General features: G+C 43.6%; 1 protein-coding gene across 2 annotated transcripts in view; it reads left to right on the plus strand.

Annotated features, from left to right (window-relative positions):
* The window catches only part of LOC119659340 (probable cytochrome P450 28d1), a 31,320-nt gene that overhangs the window by 11,170 nt on the left and 3,261 nt on the right, over positions 1-16,889 (plus strand). For both annotated transcript variants that reach the window (XM_038067384.1, XM_038067383.1), the window contains exons 3-5: positions 9,603-9,710; positions 9,774-9,878; positions 10,191-10,601. In XM_038067384.1, coding sequence (XP_037923312.1) covers positions 9,603-9,710; positions 9,774-9,878; positions 10,191-10,601 — 624 coding nt within the window. The remainder of the gene's footprint in view (positions 1-9,602; positions 9,711-9,773; positions 9,879-10,190; positions 10,602-16,889) is intronic.

Genomic DNA, 16,889 nt, shown 5'->3' on the forward strand with positions numbered 1-16,889 from the left:
TCAGTTTGGGTTCCGGCATAAACACTGAACACAACAGCCATTGAGCTATCTTCATGATACCGTGACCAGCAGACTTTAAGTCAATAACGAACTCACGGTAGCATGTGCACTGGACTTAGAAAAGGCTTTTGACTCCGTATGGGTAAAGGGACTCATATATAAATTAATTAACTATGAATTCCCTATCCCGATTATTAGACTTGCTATAAACTTCCTTAAACGAAGATGGACATATCTATGTCAGCGTGGGAAATGAATACTCCGACCTCTTGTCGGTAACTTCGGGAGTACCAACCAACACTTTACAATATTTTTACGGCCGACGTTCCGATCCCTGAGAACGGCACAGAATTGATTCAATTCTCCGACGACACACTTATCTTCTTTTCGAACCCTCGGCCCGACAAAGCAACCAAAGCGATTGAAAACTACTTGCTAGTTCTTGGTAAATACTACCATAGCCAGGGTATAAAAATCAATGACACCAAAACGCAAGTAGATACTTTTCGGAGGCAGTCTAGATACAGGTGATCTCATAAAAGAGCTAAACACCTCAAGCGCAAAATCGGAGCACAACAGTGAACAGTTCACGAACAATGAAGTACTTAGGAATAAAATTTCATGAATTCTTGAGATTTAATCCACATCTTAAGCTCACTTTTAACAAAGCACGCGGTGAAGTTAGTAGCATATACTCCTTTGTAAAAGAGTAGGTCTATGCACCAGAACGAAGCTCACTCTTTACAAAGCCCCCATAAGGCCTATTATTCGTTCGAGAGTTCGTTCTCAATCTAATAGAGAATTTCTTCGAAAGAATGGAGAATCATCCAAACTCACTTGTAAAGTATCTATATCAACAGGGGAGCACAACCCCATTGGCCACATTCTTAAGGCTCTGACGACAGGTAGATAGCATACAGCTCGGACTTGCCAATGTATTGTTGAGATTAGTACGTTTTTGCCTATGGATAAGTGAATACGTGAAACTACTTAAATTGGAAGTAATTCGCACCATTAGGCAATGGAGTGCATAGTAAATTAATTAAATAATTAATAGTATAATAATTCTATAAACTGCAAACTCATCATCATTAATGGCGCAACAACCGGTATCCGGTATATTAATAAGGAACTCCAGACATCCCGGTTTTGCGCCGAGGTCCACCAATTCGATATCCCTAAAAGCTGTCTGGCGTCCTGGCCTACGCCATCGCTCCATCTTAGGGAGGGTCTGCCTCATCTTCTTTTTCTACCATAGATATTGCCCTTATAGACTTTCCGGGTGGGATCATTCTCATCCATACGGATTAAGTGACCCGCCCATTGTAACCTTTTGAGCCGGATTTTATCCACAACTGGACGGTCATGGTATCGCTCATAGATTTTGTCATTGTGTAGGCTACGGAATCGTCCATCCCCATGTAAGGGGCCAAAAATTCTTCGGAGGATTCTTCTCTCGAACGCAGCCAAGAGTTCGCAATTCTTCTTGCTAAGAACCCAAGTCTCCGAGGAATACATGGGAGCTTTGACCCTATGGTGAGACGTTTCGAACGGAACAGCTTTTTTAAAAGCTGAAATAGGCTCAGTTGGCTGACAACAACCGTGCGAGGATTTCATCATCGTAGCTGTTATCGGTTATGATTTTCGACCCTACGAACGGTGAACGGTCTCAAAGTTGTATTTTCCTATCCTTATTCTTCCTGTTTGACCAGTGCGGTTTGATGTTGTTGGTTGATTCGTCTTCGGTGCTGACGTTGCCACCATATATTTTGTCTTGCCTTCATTGATGTGCAGCCCAAGATCTCGCGCCAATTGGTGCCTGCTCGATCTGGATTAAGGCAGTTTGTATGTCTCGGGTCGTTCTTCCCATGATGGACTTAAAGAGGATCATACCTCTTGCATTTACATCAGCATCACGGATCACTTTCTCTAGGGCGAGGTTAAAGAGGACGAATGATAGGGCATCCCCTTGTCGTAGACTGTTGTTGATGTCGAATGGTCTTGAGAATGATCATGCTGCTTTTATCTGGCCTCGCATGTTGGTCAGGGTCAGCCTAGTCAGTCTTATTAGTTTCGTCGGTATACCGAATCGTCTCATGGCCGTGTACAGTTTTACCCTGGCTATGCTATCATAGGCGGTAAAACAAAACCTTATTAAAATCGGTTCAATGTCTGTCTGTCCGTCTGTCCGTCTGTCTGTCTTTTTTTTTTTTTTTTTTTTTTTTATGGATGGAGGTGGAAATCTTAGAAAGACACTGCCGCGCCAGGTTGCAGCAGCGTGTGGGATTCTCACCCACTAAAACCACCCCCACTTTCTCCTTTTTCCTTCCCCGCGGGGCCGCCGCAAAGCATTACTTCGCGGGGTGGACTGTGCTTTACTGTGCAACCACGCCTTCCGTTCTTCGCGTCCTCCTTGCGCGGTCCGCTCTTGCCAGTTCTTCTTGTATTCGTTTGATGGCGGTGTTCACCGCACACCAGTTTTCCTCCGATTTCAACATTTCCCCGACGATGTTCTGCGGGCTTAGAGTGGTTTTCAGGGAGTCTTCCAGACTCCTCCTTTCTGAGAGAAATCGTGGACAGTGGAACATAACATGCTCCGGGTCCTCAGGTGTGCAACCACATTCAGGACACAAGGGAGAATCATCCAGCCTGAATTGGTGCAGGTACTTCCTGTAACCACCATGTCCTGACAGGAATTGCGTCAGATGGTAGTTAATCTCACCGTGTCGTCGCTGGATCCACTCTTCAATACGGGGAATCAAAGTGTGGGTCCAGCGACCCCTCTGCGAGTCATCCCACCGTTTCTGCCACTTTTCCAGCGACTCTCGCCTTGCCGCCTTTCGGCGTTCTGCATCCTTTTCAAGAGGATTCATTTTCCTTGTCTCGTACAGGCAGCGTGTCTCACTTGCCAGAATGTCTATCGGGATCATTCCCGCAATAACATACGCTGCCTCGCCTGATATTGTTCTGAAGGCGCTGCACACCCTTAGCGCCACTAAGCGGTAAGTCATATTTACTCTCCTACGATTACTCTCACACGCTAATGCTTCCTCCCAAACTGGTGCCGCGTATAATAGTGTGGAGCGAACCACTCCGGCCACAAGGAATCTGCGACTATACCTTGGACCTCCAATGTTAGGCATCATCCGCGCTAATGATACGCTGGTATTTGCCGCTTTCTCACAGGCATAGTCCAGATGTCCCCTGAAATTGATCTTAGCGTCAATCATCACCCCCAGGTATTTGATAACCGGCTTCGAAGTGATGACGTGACCACCAACGCGAATATTAATCGTATTCCCCTTCCTACGATTGGTAATCAAGACCGCCTCCGTCTTTTGTTCCGCAAGGTCAAGCTGAACCATCTCCAGCCACGCTTTTATGGCGCTAATGGTTTCGTTAGCGTACATTTCGACGTGTGAGGTGAGGTGCTGAGGTGAATGCAAGAGGTACGATCCTCTTCAAGTTTACCCAACTACTGGCCTATGCTGACGATATCGACATCATGGGAAGAACCACCCGAGACGTACAAACAGCCTTCATCCAGATCGAGCAGGCGGCGCGAGATCTTGGGCTGCACATCGATGAAGGCAAGACAAAATATATGGTAGCAACGTCAGCACCGAAGACGAATCAAACAACAACATCAAACCGCACTGGTCAAACACAAACACGAAGAAGAATAAGGATAGGAGAATTCAACTTTGAGACGGTTGATAATTTCTCCTATCTAGGGTCGAAAATCACAACCGATAACAACTACGATGATGAAATCCACGCACGGTTGTTGTCAGCCAACAGAGCCTATTTCAGCTTACAAAGACTGTTCCGCTCGAAACGTCTCACCATAGGGTCAAAGCTCTTACTGTACAAGACTATGATTTTGCCAGTCCTCATGTATTCCTCGGAAACTTGGGTTCTTAGCAAGAAAAATTGCGAACTCTTGGCCGCGTTCGAGAGAAGAATCCTCCGAAGAATTTTTGGCCCCCTACATGAGGATGGACGATTCCGTAGCCTACACAATGACGAAATCTATGAGCGATACCATGACCGTCCGGTTGTGGATAAAATCCGGCTCAATAGGTTACGGTGGGCGGGTCACTTAATCCGTATGGATGAAGATGATCCCACCCGGAAAGTCTATAAGGGCAATATCTATGGTAGAAAAAGAAGACGAGGCAGACCCTGCCTAAGATGGAGCGATGGCGTGGGCCAGGACGCCAGACAGCTTTTAGGGATATCGAATTGGTGGACCTCGGCGCAAAACCGGGATGTCTGGAATTCCTTATTAAGGCAGGCCTAGACCGGATACCGGTTGTTGCGCCGTTGATGATGATGATGATGATTTCGGGATAGGATGATGGATTCTACGTAAGGGTCATTTCTTTCTAATTGCATTAACACTGGTGTTTACCCTAGTTTAGTGCGCGTTACCTCCACTAAACCGCGATTTATCCATCCCAGCAATGCAGGAAAATGGCGTATTCATTTTTGGATCTCCCATCTGGTTATAGCGCCAATACGCCTGGGATTTAGTTTACTCCATGAGAACTGGTGTTGGCTATGCTTTTTAGTATGTGTATAATGTCCATCGTCATTTACAACTAAAGCTCTATGAATGGAATTCTGTGCCGTGTTTAGCTTCTATTTTTGGAAGTAGAAGGAACGAAAATAGAATATACATCCCCATGCAGTTTTCTTTTGGTCCCAATTTAGTTAAACGAACCTTTCCTTCCGTCTAATGCGCATACTAGAGAACATGAAAAATTTCGTCCTAGAAAATTAACAAATGATTGCTTGTGACGAATTTTTTGGGGGTACAGGTTCCCTACACAATAACTACCGAAATTCTAAAATATCTTTCAGATATTCCCCCTAGTGTTCACTTTTCCAGCCGATACTGTCTACATATCTTTATCTACAATTAAAAAAGTTTCCCAAATTGAAATCTTTGTCTATGAAGATGTGTTTTTGGAACATTCACTAATAAGTGGATGTATTTAGTGTGTAATGTGTTTCAAATCATTTAGTTTATGGAATGTGCCACATAAGATACAGTAATGATTCTAAAACGACGAAACTATTTGTAGTTCGCCGGTTTTAGTTTGAAATTAGAACAAAGCTCCAGAAGCGTGTTGGATGTAATGGGGAGTAAACTATGGATAATACTTTTAGCTTCGGGACTGTGCAATTAATTTGTGGAACTTTAATAGTGAGAAATTAGAATAGTGAGTGGGTGTCGATGTTTACAGAGCACTTGATGAATGAATAACACCCAAGGTATGGAAAGACTTAAAATTGAAGAGAAAGGGTTAATCGTAAAACGCTAACAAAACCATGAACGAATGATAATAATAACACAACAACAAATCGACCGACTAACGTGAGCCCTTAAATTCATTGAACATCAATTATCGATTGGTTCCATTCATATCCTTATCTAATATCACTTAACAGAATATACCATGACCCTTCCGTTCTTGGATCTGCTCCCTCATATACCTACGCAAATGCCTACCATTGACACTTTTTTCATGCAATTCAGCAAAATTATGCTAAGAGATCTTTAGGTTGAAGGTTGAAAAAAGCGTATGTGTTTCACAGAGCCCTTATTGATTGCATGCTAATAGAGAAGCCACACATCTCCATTACCTTTACGTTCAAATAGCTAAGCCAGAAGAATTTCAGAAGAAGCTTTTCAAGTATCTATAATGCTAGAAGATAGCTACCCGGCACATTTATTGTTGGTTTGCATGTGCTATCAAAAATGAAGTGATTTTCGATACTCTCGTGATTTTATTGATGGAGAGAAGACCTTTTATTATTATCTGCGAAACCGATTATCGTGGCCTCCTTTGGCACGGGAAGGACAAGGACCCCATTGTACATGACGTTCCACAGGAGAGGACCCAACACTGAGCCCTGTGGTACTCCTGCGGTGACGGTGTACTGCTTGGATCCCTCATCCGTGTCGTACCAAAGTGTCCTCTCCGAAAGGTAACTGTTGAGGAGCTTAGTCAAGTAACTAGGGACACCCGTGTTAGCCAGTGAACTTTTTATCCACTCCCAGCTTGCGGAATTGAACGCATTTTTGATGTCCAATGTCACTACGGACCAGCATTTTTTAGACGACATCGCGTCTCGAGCCAGCTTCAAAACAACGTCTACGGCGTCGATCGTTGAGTGGGCTTGACGAAATCCAAATTGTCGCTCCGATAGTCCATCCTTGTATTCGATGATAGGGAGCAGTCTGTTGTAGATGACCCTTTCGAGCATCTTTCCTGCCGTGTCGATAAGGCAAATCGGTCGGTATGATGAAGGGTGTCCTGGATGTTTATTCGGCTTCGGGAGCAAAACTAGTTTTTGCCTCTTCCACCGATCGGGGAAAATTCCTTCTATCATGCATGTCTCAAACACGCTGATAAACCAGTCGGGTCTGGTCTTAACAGCGAGTTTAAGGGCTCTATTGGGAACAGCATCCAGACCGGGTGCTTTGTTATCACCAATTCTCCGGCAAATTTGCATAAGTTCCTCCTCAGTTACCGCAGGTATGGTGTAGACGTCGAGTGCTCGCTTGTGTTGTTTGCGCTCCCCTTTATCCGGGGGGAAGAGCGCCGTCACGATATCGAGCAGAAGATGCGGACAGGTCAATTGTGGTGTTCGCCCTCTCATCTTCTTCATAACTATGCTGTACGCTGTTCCCCAGGGGCTTTGGTCTGCCTCTGTGCAAAGCTCCTTGAAGCATTCTCGCTTGCTGGTCCGTATAGCCTGCTTAAGCCTACCTCGAAGGTTCACATATGCTAGCCGTTTCTTGTCGAAGTCTGGTCTTGCTCTAGATCGTTGGCAGATCCTTCTAGCACGAAAACATGCATTCCGTAGCACCGCGATCTCTTCATTCCACCAATAGTTTGAGCGCCTTTTTGCGAGAACTCGTCGCCTCGGCATAGCAGCGTCGCATGCTCTTGTTATGCGTCCCATCATTTGCTCTACCTTTTCCGTAGCCGCACCACCGGGACTTTGGCCTCCCAATAGCATCTCTATGCCCCTCTGTCTGTCTGTCTGTCTGTCACAGGTACTTTTCTCAGAAACGGCTACACCGATTGACACGAAATTTGGTGAGAAGGTGGGAACTGTGGACCCCCAGACATGTAGTGTGTGATATCCTCCTACGTTGAGATTTAGCGGGAGTCCCCATACATGTAAAAGGGGGGTGCAAAAAGTTTTTTCACCAAATATTGTCATGTGGGGTATCAAATGAAAGGTCTCGATTAGTACTTTTTGAAGCCGGTCTTAGTTTTGGGATTTGTTAAAAAGGCGGGGAGTGGGAGGGGTGGAAAGTGATGATTTCTTTAACGGAGCCATTCTCAGAAACTACCCAACCAAAAAATCTGAAAAAAATCATGAAGCTGCCTCTATACCGGTAGGCCTCAAAAAACTCTCCATATCGAGATCTGTTCAAATTAAGTTAATAATAGTATATTTACATATTTTTTGGAAAATTGAGTAAAACCCCCGTTAAGTTTATGTCAGATTTATAAAAGTTGGTAGTAGTATCAAATATAATATGAGGTATATTATCTCCAAGTTTGATCAAAATCATACTATTAGTAACAAAGTTACAGTAGCTCAAAGTTGCCTTACGTGTAAATTTACAACCCGAAGTACTAAATCTGATATGCTAAAAGCATATTCTTAACGGGCTACGTACAAATGGGATAGTTCTACACTCAAATATACTCACACAAGAAACAAACAAAACCTTTCATACCTGAAGCGCCCAGCTTCCGGTTTCCCGACTTGTTATGTATAAGACAGATAATGCCTCGTTGCCAATCGTCAGGCATTGATTCGCTGTCCCATACCTTGAGCACAAGTTGATGAATCACTTGGTGTAACTGGCCGCCTCCATATTTAACCAATTCGGCTGTAATTCCATCGGCTCCTGGTGACTTATGATTTTTTAGCCGATGAATTGCACGGACTGTTTCCCCTAAATTTTGTAGTGGCAGTATTTGTCCGTCGTCTTCAGTTGGCAGGACCTCCAACTCGCCGATGTTCTGGTTGTTCAGTAGTTCATCAAAGTACTCAACTCAAGATTTCCCGTTTTGTCACGGCAGGATGAGCATCGTGGTGTATAAGGCTTCATCCTGCTGCCTTGTTGGTAAAACTTCCGCGCTTGGTGCGGTTGCTCCCTGTACTTTTCTCGTTCACAGACTTGTTGGTTCTCCCAGGCTTCCTTTTTCTGTCTGTGAAGTCGCTTCTCCGCTCGACGGAGTTCGTGATAAGTTAAATTTAGCTAAATATAATCACCTGTACGTTTGTTTGAGAATCGAGGGATGCCAAAGTCCGCCACCCACTTAATAGCGGACGGGACCAGCTCGAGAGCAACATACTTCCACGGTTGTTGCCCACGGACCTCTCATTTTTGGGCAAGCACCAAAGTTGCAAAAACTACAGGGTTCGGCAGCATAACTTCCTTTTTTAAAATGCGCGCCACTCAGTTAGTTGATGTCATAGAGGAGCGCTAGTGGTCTCGTTCAAGAGGGGATACTGTAAAGTTTTTTCCCGATACGGTTCAGTCGCCATCATGCGTTGGAATAGTGAGGAGCGTGCCTTTGCCGTTGAGGTTTACTTTTCAAGCGGATGTTCGGTTATTGCAACACAGCGTGCATTTCGGAATCGCTTTAATTTAGCCCGTTGGCTCCCGTCCCAGACCGCAAATCAATTGTTACATGGGTCACTACATTCAGACAAACTGCAAGTGCGACAAAAGGAAGAACTGGAGTCGCTCGGCCCGTTAGATCACCTGAGAACATTGAAACAGTGAGAGCGTCAATGTTGCGATCGCCACGGCGTGCTGCGCGCAAACACGCATCTGCCCTTGGACTATCCGATCGTTCTGTGAGAAGAATTCTTCGTGATGATCTTCATTTTCATCCCTATAAGATGGCGATAGTGCAGGAACTTTCAGAATGTGACTTCAATTCTCGGATGAACGCGTGTGAGCTTCTTCTTGATGTCGTTCCCGAGGGTGCTATTATTTTTTTTAGCAATGAAGCCCATTTTCATTTGTGTGGGTCGGCTACAAGATTTGAAGACCAACATCCAAGAAGAAATTGCCAGCATAACACCTCGGTTTACGCAATGTGTGGAGAATGGGGACGTCACCTAACAGATTTGATCTTCAAAACAATGTAAATAAAAACTTTAGACATGTACCTACATTATAAAAAATAAATAAATATTTTCCGATGCATACAATAGTTTTTATTGAGTTTTGAAAAAAGGAAGTTATGCTGCCGCACCCTGTATATGACTTGCGGTTTCGTCTAGAACGTTGCCGTACTTCTGCCCTGCCCTCTGCGCTGGGAGCAGCGTGACCGAAGTGGTTACAAGGTGGCATTTGTTCCCTTATATAAGTTCAAAAACATGGCATGTGTACTAGGCGGTTATAATTCATACACATGTCGTGTTTGCCCAGGACGAAACCGCAAGTCATATAAGTACCTGTGTTAGAAGTAAGACAGTTTTAAAAAATAGAATTTAAAAATCAAATAATCGTCGTTAGCTAATCTTATGAATTGACAATAATTTATTTTTAGGTTCATAAAGATCTGGATCCAGTTTTGTCACGGAACCCTTTTATGCTTACTGGCTCCGAATGGAAGGATAAGCGAGCAGAAGTTACACCAGCTTTAACAACCCTTCGAGTGAGAGAACACGATTATAATTTGCAAGATATCTAAGCATATTGAATGTATCTTCTCCCCCAGATTAAAGCCAGTTATCCAGTGATGCAGGAAGTTTGTGCTAAGATGACTAAATATTTGGAATTAGAAACGCTGAAACCGATCGAGGGCGGCTTAAATGCTAAAGAGGTATGTATGTAGCATATTGGAATTAAGTTTTTGAATTCCAACATTATTTTTTTTATATTCAAAACTAACCTTACCGACTAACCTTAATAAATAAAAAACTTTCCATTTTCAAAACACAGTTTTAAAAAGTGCTCGAATATACCTAACGTGTGAAAGGGGAAGTTTTGAGAAAAAAATAGGAAATATTTTAGTATATATATATATAAAAAAATAAATTAAGAGGCATCCCTTCTCCATCTAAGTTTCTTTGACCTACCCTTAAGTATATCTCTCTACTTTGAATACTGAACATGGTTTCATTGTTTATTCCAGTTGGCAACGAGATTTACTACAGAGGTTGTAGCCAATTGCGTTTATGGTGTCGAAGCCGGGGCATTTGAAGATGGCGAGTGCAAGATCCGAGAAATGGGAGCTAAACTAATGAGTCAATCACTTTCGATCCAACTTTACTTCCTGTTCGTATCATTATTTCCTAGGATGACGAATATTTGCAGAATGCGAATGGTGACACATGATACTGAAAGGTTTTTTGCCGATTTAATGGAGACAGCAATTCGATTGAGAAAGGAGACCAAGAGTGACCGGGTTGATTTTCTCAACTATCTGTTGCAACTGCAGGAAAAGAAGAATCTATCGACTCTCGAAATGGCTGCACATACAATGACATTCTTTTTGGATGGATTCGAAACTTCAAGCGTTTTAATATCGAACTGCCTACATTTGGTAAGTAAGCGAAATTAAGGGGGGAAACCACATTAAAAGGTTTATTTTCATGTACCTTTTGAGATTTGTTTTTAATGGGAAACATTAATTGGAATTCAATGAAATTTGGACATTATATTAGTCATATTTCGGAAAACTTTTGAGAATTTCCTTGCATAATTCAAGTCAAAAATAGCAAAGGGACGCGGCATTAGTTAGTTAGCCTCCCGTTACTTGACATTCACTTTACGGACAAATATTCGGTAATACAAAGACGAGATGTAATGAAAATGGACTGGATGAAATTCAATGGCGGTGTTCCCTGGGCGACTAAGAACTTCTTGGCGACAGGTTGTTAACCCTGAACGCTCATCCAAGTATTAGTTATTTCAAAAGCTCGTCTTAGTAGTGTTAGTTCTTCACCCTGTTGTCACCCTTGGGTGTACTCATAATTAGAACTGGCATCCTCGATGGCCACAAACGCACACAGAACAGTTTAAGTATGGTGTAGAACAACGGCCAAACGGTTACATAGGTCCTTGGGCGAAGCGCGAATTACTACCCACGATGGACGCAGAAGGATGAAGATGAGTTCCCCGCTCTTGAAAGCGAGGTAAACTGTACCAAACCGAAATTACTACGCCACGATGTTGAACACATTGCCTCATATAATCCAATAATCCTGTAGTGTACTGTTACGGTCTTGAATGAAGACATATTTCAAGGTCCTGACCAATTGGATCGCTGCGCCAATGATTATTATTATTATAATATTCACGCCTCTACAGAGGAGACTGTAGAGTCGAAGAAAGATAACTTCTTTGAGGCAGTAGAGCGCATCCTCCAGCTTGTCCCAAGTATTATATCAAAATCATACTTGGAGATTTTAACAGGCAATTAGGGACGGAATCCGTTTTCAGGCGATACTTTGGCTCCCATATTTTACATAAAGATACCAATGATAAGGGATTGCGGATTCGGTTAGCAGTGTCGCACGAAATGGTTGTTGAAAGTAACAAGTTTGTGCGTAAAGCGGTCCACGAACAGATGTGGCCTCTCCAGATGGGACCACTTTCTACCAAATTGACCACGGGTTGATTGAATGCCGCCACTTCTTATCATTGATAAATTTCAGAACATATAGGGGGGCCAATATAGACTCGGATCACTATCTCACTGGTATAGTGCTCCGGGCTCGAATAACAACACCACCTGTAATCACTCTGACAACCAGGTGAGAGTTAACACTGGAGCTGTCCAACAAAGCCATTTGTAACACCAATAAGGGGGAACTTCAGCAAGTTCGCGTAGGTAGCGGATGAAATGAACTAAGGAAATGAACCTTCTTAAAATCCGCTTCTACCATGAAGTAATGGCCTGGGCAGATATATTATCTTACCGCTCCTTGTTGCACCAGAGATTCGGCGAAGGTTTCTTGCAATTCGCGCACGTGACCATTACTGCTTTATTATTTGCTTTGACACAATCCCGGCCATCATCGAGGAGCGTGTTCGACTTGAGGTCATCGCAAAAGCTGGTGATCAAGAGTCTATGGGGCAGAGGTGGCGGCATCAACGCCGCACTGCAGGCAAGAGTTTCAGTACTTGCCGATGCACACATCTCCACCGTTTAGTGAAGTCTCCGCTGAGGTTCGGGATGAATTCTAAAGAGCGTGTATTCCTAGGCTCTATGCATCTTCAGCAGCTCCGAGAATTCTATCTCAATCAACGATGAGATTGCATCTCGGCTATGTGCTTACATGTCGCTGCTGAAACTACAATCACTTGTGTATTGGGGTGCAATTACGGCTGTAAGATTGCAATGTCAGAAGATTCGCTTTCGCGTTATTAGTTTCAGTGACCGAAGGGATCAACCATGGAAAATTTCTCTGGAACTTCGGCGGGACTCACTAAGGCAGGACATTGCAAGGCTCATTCAAATTAGCACTGGCGTCGGCTGCAGACGAGTAACAAATGAAGTACAGAGGGTTTACCGGAACTATGCCATCCCCTGTGAAGCACCTGTAGTTGAAATTCTGAGCATGCTGAGTGGATCACCGCTGAAGGCTCCCGCCATGTCACTATGCGCAGCATAAATCAGGTTAATAGTCGGCCAGAGGAATTCCCACCGTTCCTCACTGAGGAGATAACCTACATTATCCGTAACAAGGACACGGTGCGGGACCACGCAGACACAAGATCACTCACTTGCTTACCAATCCTCTACAAATTCACAACGTCCATTATTAGTGAACAAGATTCTGTCCGATGAACAGAGGGGTTGCTGAGTAAGTTCAAGGGGTTGGAAAGAGCAACTCATTATGGACCCGGTAGTTGAAGGACAAGTAACTAGAGGCCGATGAAACTTCTTTAGTTGCTATATCAATTATGCTAAGACTTCCGACACCGTCTCGCATACATGGCTAATCGATGTTCCACGTTTCTATGGTATTGATGCCAAATTAATAAAGTTTTTGGTGAGAGTCGTTCAAGGTGGCATACCGCCTTATCAGTGCGTTAATCTGGGGGTGTCCATTCCTCAGAGCCTATTCTCATACGGATAGGCACCTTCTAGGGGGACTCGTTGGATTCCCTTTAGTTTTGCATGGCACTGAACCCCCTTTCATGGGCACTGAATGATGCTAGAGGGCATGGTTTTGCAATAAAATATGGACGACGTGCTAAGTGCGAGCTGACACAGTTGATGTACTTAGATGACATCAAGTTGTATGCTAGTATTGGTTACCACCTTAAAAGCCTGTTGCGAATAGTAGCCATATTCAGCCGTGATAGTGGGATGCAGTTTCGATTAGACAAGTGCCGAATCAGAGCCATCCGGTTATCACGGGCCACATGCCGAACATAGCATTGGTGACCTCTACTTCCGAGTTATGACCGAAACAGACTTTTCAAGTACCTAAGAATTCTGCGAGTAATCCATGCTTGAGTTGGTGAACTGAAGGATGATCTGCTGTTCGAATTCCTGCGACGTATAAGCTGGTACTGAAATCTCTTGGAAAAGAATAAATAAGCTCATTGAGTGTATTCGCTATCCTTCACTGGCTCATGCATTTGGAATATAGCCTTGGACGAAAACTGATCTGGAAAACGTACAGCGGAAATTCCAAATGCATCATCCACATTCTGTCATGGAGCGGATGAGCCACGGGACATCGGAGGTAGGGCCGTGGTTGACGTAGTGGCGCAACACCATCGCCAAGTCGACTCGCTGTGCCCTTATTTTTACAGCAAAGAACAAGCGAGTCCCTTGCATGCGGCTATTTGGCATTTGTCGAAAAGATGACCGTGCGCTGGGGAGCTCTATCCTCAGACGGAAAGATTCATGTGTGCCATTCAGGATGGCGTGGTCGCAACCCAAGCTTATAAATAACTCATAATGAAAGAGCGGATGGAGAACGACCAGTGCAGAATGCGTGGTTCGGTGTTCGAGAAGTTGGACCATGTCATTTCTGGCGCACTGTAATACAGGTATAATCCTGTATGTAAGGTGATCCATCAAATCCTCGCATACAAGCATGGGGTGATCACGGGAACATGTCCGTTTTACCGATATGAGCCGCAAGCAGTACTTGATAGTTCTGCTTGCCGCATGTATTGGGACCGGTAAGTTTTGACTGATAGCCATATTCCAGATAATAAGCCTGATGTACTGTTACTTGATAAGACAGATCGCTCCGTCTATATCGTTGATATAGCTGTTCTCCTTAATAGTAACACACGGGAAATCAAAGAAATTCGGCGCCACGAGCGTTCTCGACGGATTCTCCACTAACCCACCAAAGGCCACCATCACCAGCGCTCCTTTGCCTTTTGAGTAGGTAGGATCGTCCGAGCCTAAATACTTGGCTTGTTACTATTAGGTGAAATCCGACATCTGCCGAGATTGTGACAACTTAAAATAATAAATAAATAGTTATATAGAGTATCGAATGAAAGATCTCGATTAGTCCTTTTTATAACGGTACCGGTATTAGTTTTGTCGTTAGTTGTGAAGGGAGGAAGTGTATTCGCTGGAAACTGATAACTTCCCTCATGGGCCTCAGAAGATACTCAGATGAAAAATCTAGAAGGTGGTACTACTACTCCTACTACTGCTCCGAAATAGCCTCCATAGCGATATCAGTTCAAAAAAGGTGATTAATAGTATATTTCTATACTTTTCAGAAACTTACTGGATATCCCCCTAAATCAATCATAAGGAATTTGCACTATTATTAACAAAGTTGTAATAGGTCAAGTTGTCAAATGTTCTTATATAAAAAATACACAAAACCTTTCCGACTTATTTATTATCTGTTACGTCGCGTAGTACTTCCGTCAACTGATGCAGGACAGTTTCAATTGGTGTTACTGCCCGATATTCAAGTTGCCATAGATGTAAGGGATTACGTGTGAGAATATAAACTCTAATGCATGTCTGTATTGTTCTTAGAAAAAAGGATGTCAGAGAAATTGGTCTGAACGAATAAGCATGAGAAGGATCTTTTTGACCGCTTTCGCAATGAAGATAACTTTCCCCGGAACTATATTGCTCTTCCCGGCAGGTGACATGGAGGTAAACGGTTTCCAGACCGCTTTGGAGTAGTGCTTGTGGTGGATTTTCACTATACCTCTTTAGTATCTCTTAATTTTTCTTTTTTTTCTTTGTTGCGATGCCTATGTGACTTTATGAAATGAGTTTTGAGAAGTTCACCCTCTTCCTCCGTCTTCATTTTCACGGTTTTGTGTGAAACGAAAACTTATTAGAATCGATTCGATGTCTGCTTGCCCTTCTGTCCGTCACACCCGATTCATTCGAAGACGGCTAAACCGATTGTCACGAAAAGGTATGTTCTGTAAGTCTCTTTATATATAGCAAGTGGCGCCATTTTGTCTTGAGTTAAAGGGGAGAGGGGGCTTTTTTTTTCATTGAATATGGTCGTGGGGGATATCAAATGAAAGGGTTCAATTAGTACTTCTCGAAACTGATGACATTTTTGATACCAGGTGAAATATGAACCCTCAAACGTGTAACAGATCTTGTTCTCAAAAGCTACCTTACCAAGAAATCAGAAAAAAGGCAGTGGTGTATCTTAACGAAATCTAGGCCTCAAAATACATCCCGTTCTGATATCCGCGTAAATAAAGTTAATAATAGCATATCAGTATATTTTCAAAATTTAACCGAAAACCCCCCTTAAGTTCACACTATAAGTACAAAATTTGGCAGTGGTATATGGGATAACATAACTGTTTGAAGGAAATACAACTATTATTAACAAAGTTATAGAAAGTGAAACTTTTACATTTTATGTGAATTTCGTGCATTCTAAAGCGTAAATGGCTTCATCATAATATATCAATTCGTCAATACCACAACGAAAGGAGCTCATACGATAGGGGGGCGCAGGGAATCCCTGGACTGTTTCTGCCAATATGCCCATTCTGTGGGAAATCAGATTTCCCTCTTTGTCTCGGCAGGGTGAGCATCGGGGTGTATAAGGCTTCATCCTGCTGACTTGTAGGTAAAACTTCCGCGCCTGGTGCGGTTGCTCCCTGTACTTTTCTAGTTCACCCAGGCCTCCTTTTTCCGTCTGTGAAGCCGCTTCTCCGCTCGACGGAGTTCGTGACAAGTCTCTGCGCGTGCCTGCGTTCTTTGAGAATGCAACATTACTTGGTATGCAGCATTCTGCCGTTCCGTTGCTAACTTACATTCACCGTCAAATCAGCCGTCCCGGCTTTTCTTGCGGCTTGTGGCCGTATCAATGATAACGTTTTTCCGGTGGTTATGAAGATCATTTGTTGATGTTTCATCTCCAGGATCTTTGTTGACTACGGTTACTACGGCATCCATTTCGCCCTTATAAGTGTTGCGGAGGGCTGTGTTGTGAATGGCTTCGGTATTCATTTTCACCTGATTGTCAGAGGGGATGGTAAGTGGTGTCGTAATGCGAGCTCGGAGCACTGTGCCAACGAGATAGTGGTCCGAGTCTATATTGGCCCCCCTATATGTTCTGACATTCATCAAGGCTGAGAAGTGGTGGGGTTCAATCAGCACGTGATCAATTTGGTTGAAAGTAGTCCCGTTTAGAGAGGCCCATCCTCCTTCTCCGAATCCTCTGTAGGGGCGTGAACGTTTATGAGGCTTATATTTCTAAACTTGCCTCGCAAGTGCAGAGTGCATAGCCTTTTGCTTATATTTTCAAAGCCGATAACAGCAGGTTTCATTTTTTCGCTGACTAAGAGACCTACTCCAAGCGCGTGGTTTATTGGATCACCACTATAATATATGGTGTAGCGGCTCTTCTTC

This window comes from Hermetia illucens, chromosome 6, assembly GCF_905115235.1.
Source record: "Hermetia illucens chromosome 6, iHerIll2.2.curated.20191125, whole genome shotgun sequence".
NCBI lineage: Eukaryota > Metazoa > Arthropoda > Insecta > Diptera > Stratiomyidae > Hermetia > Hermetia illucens.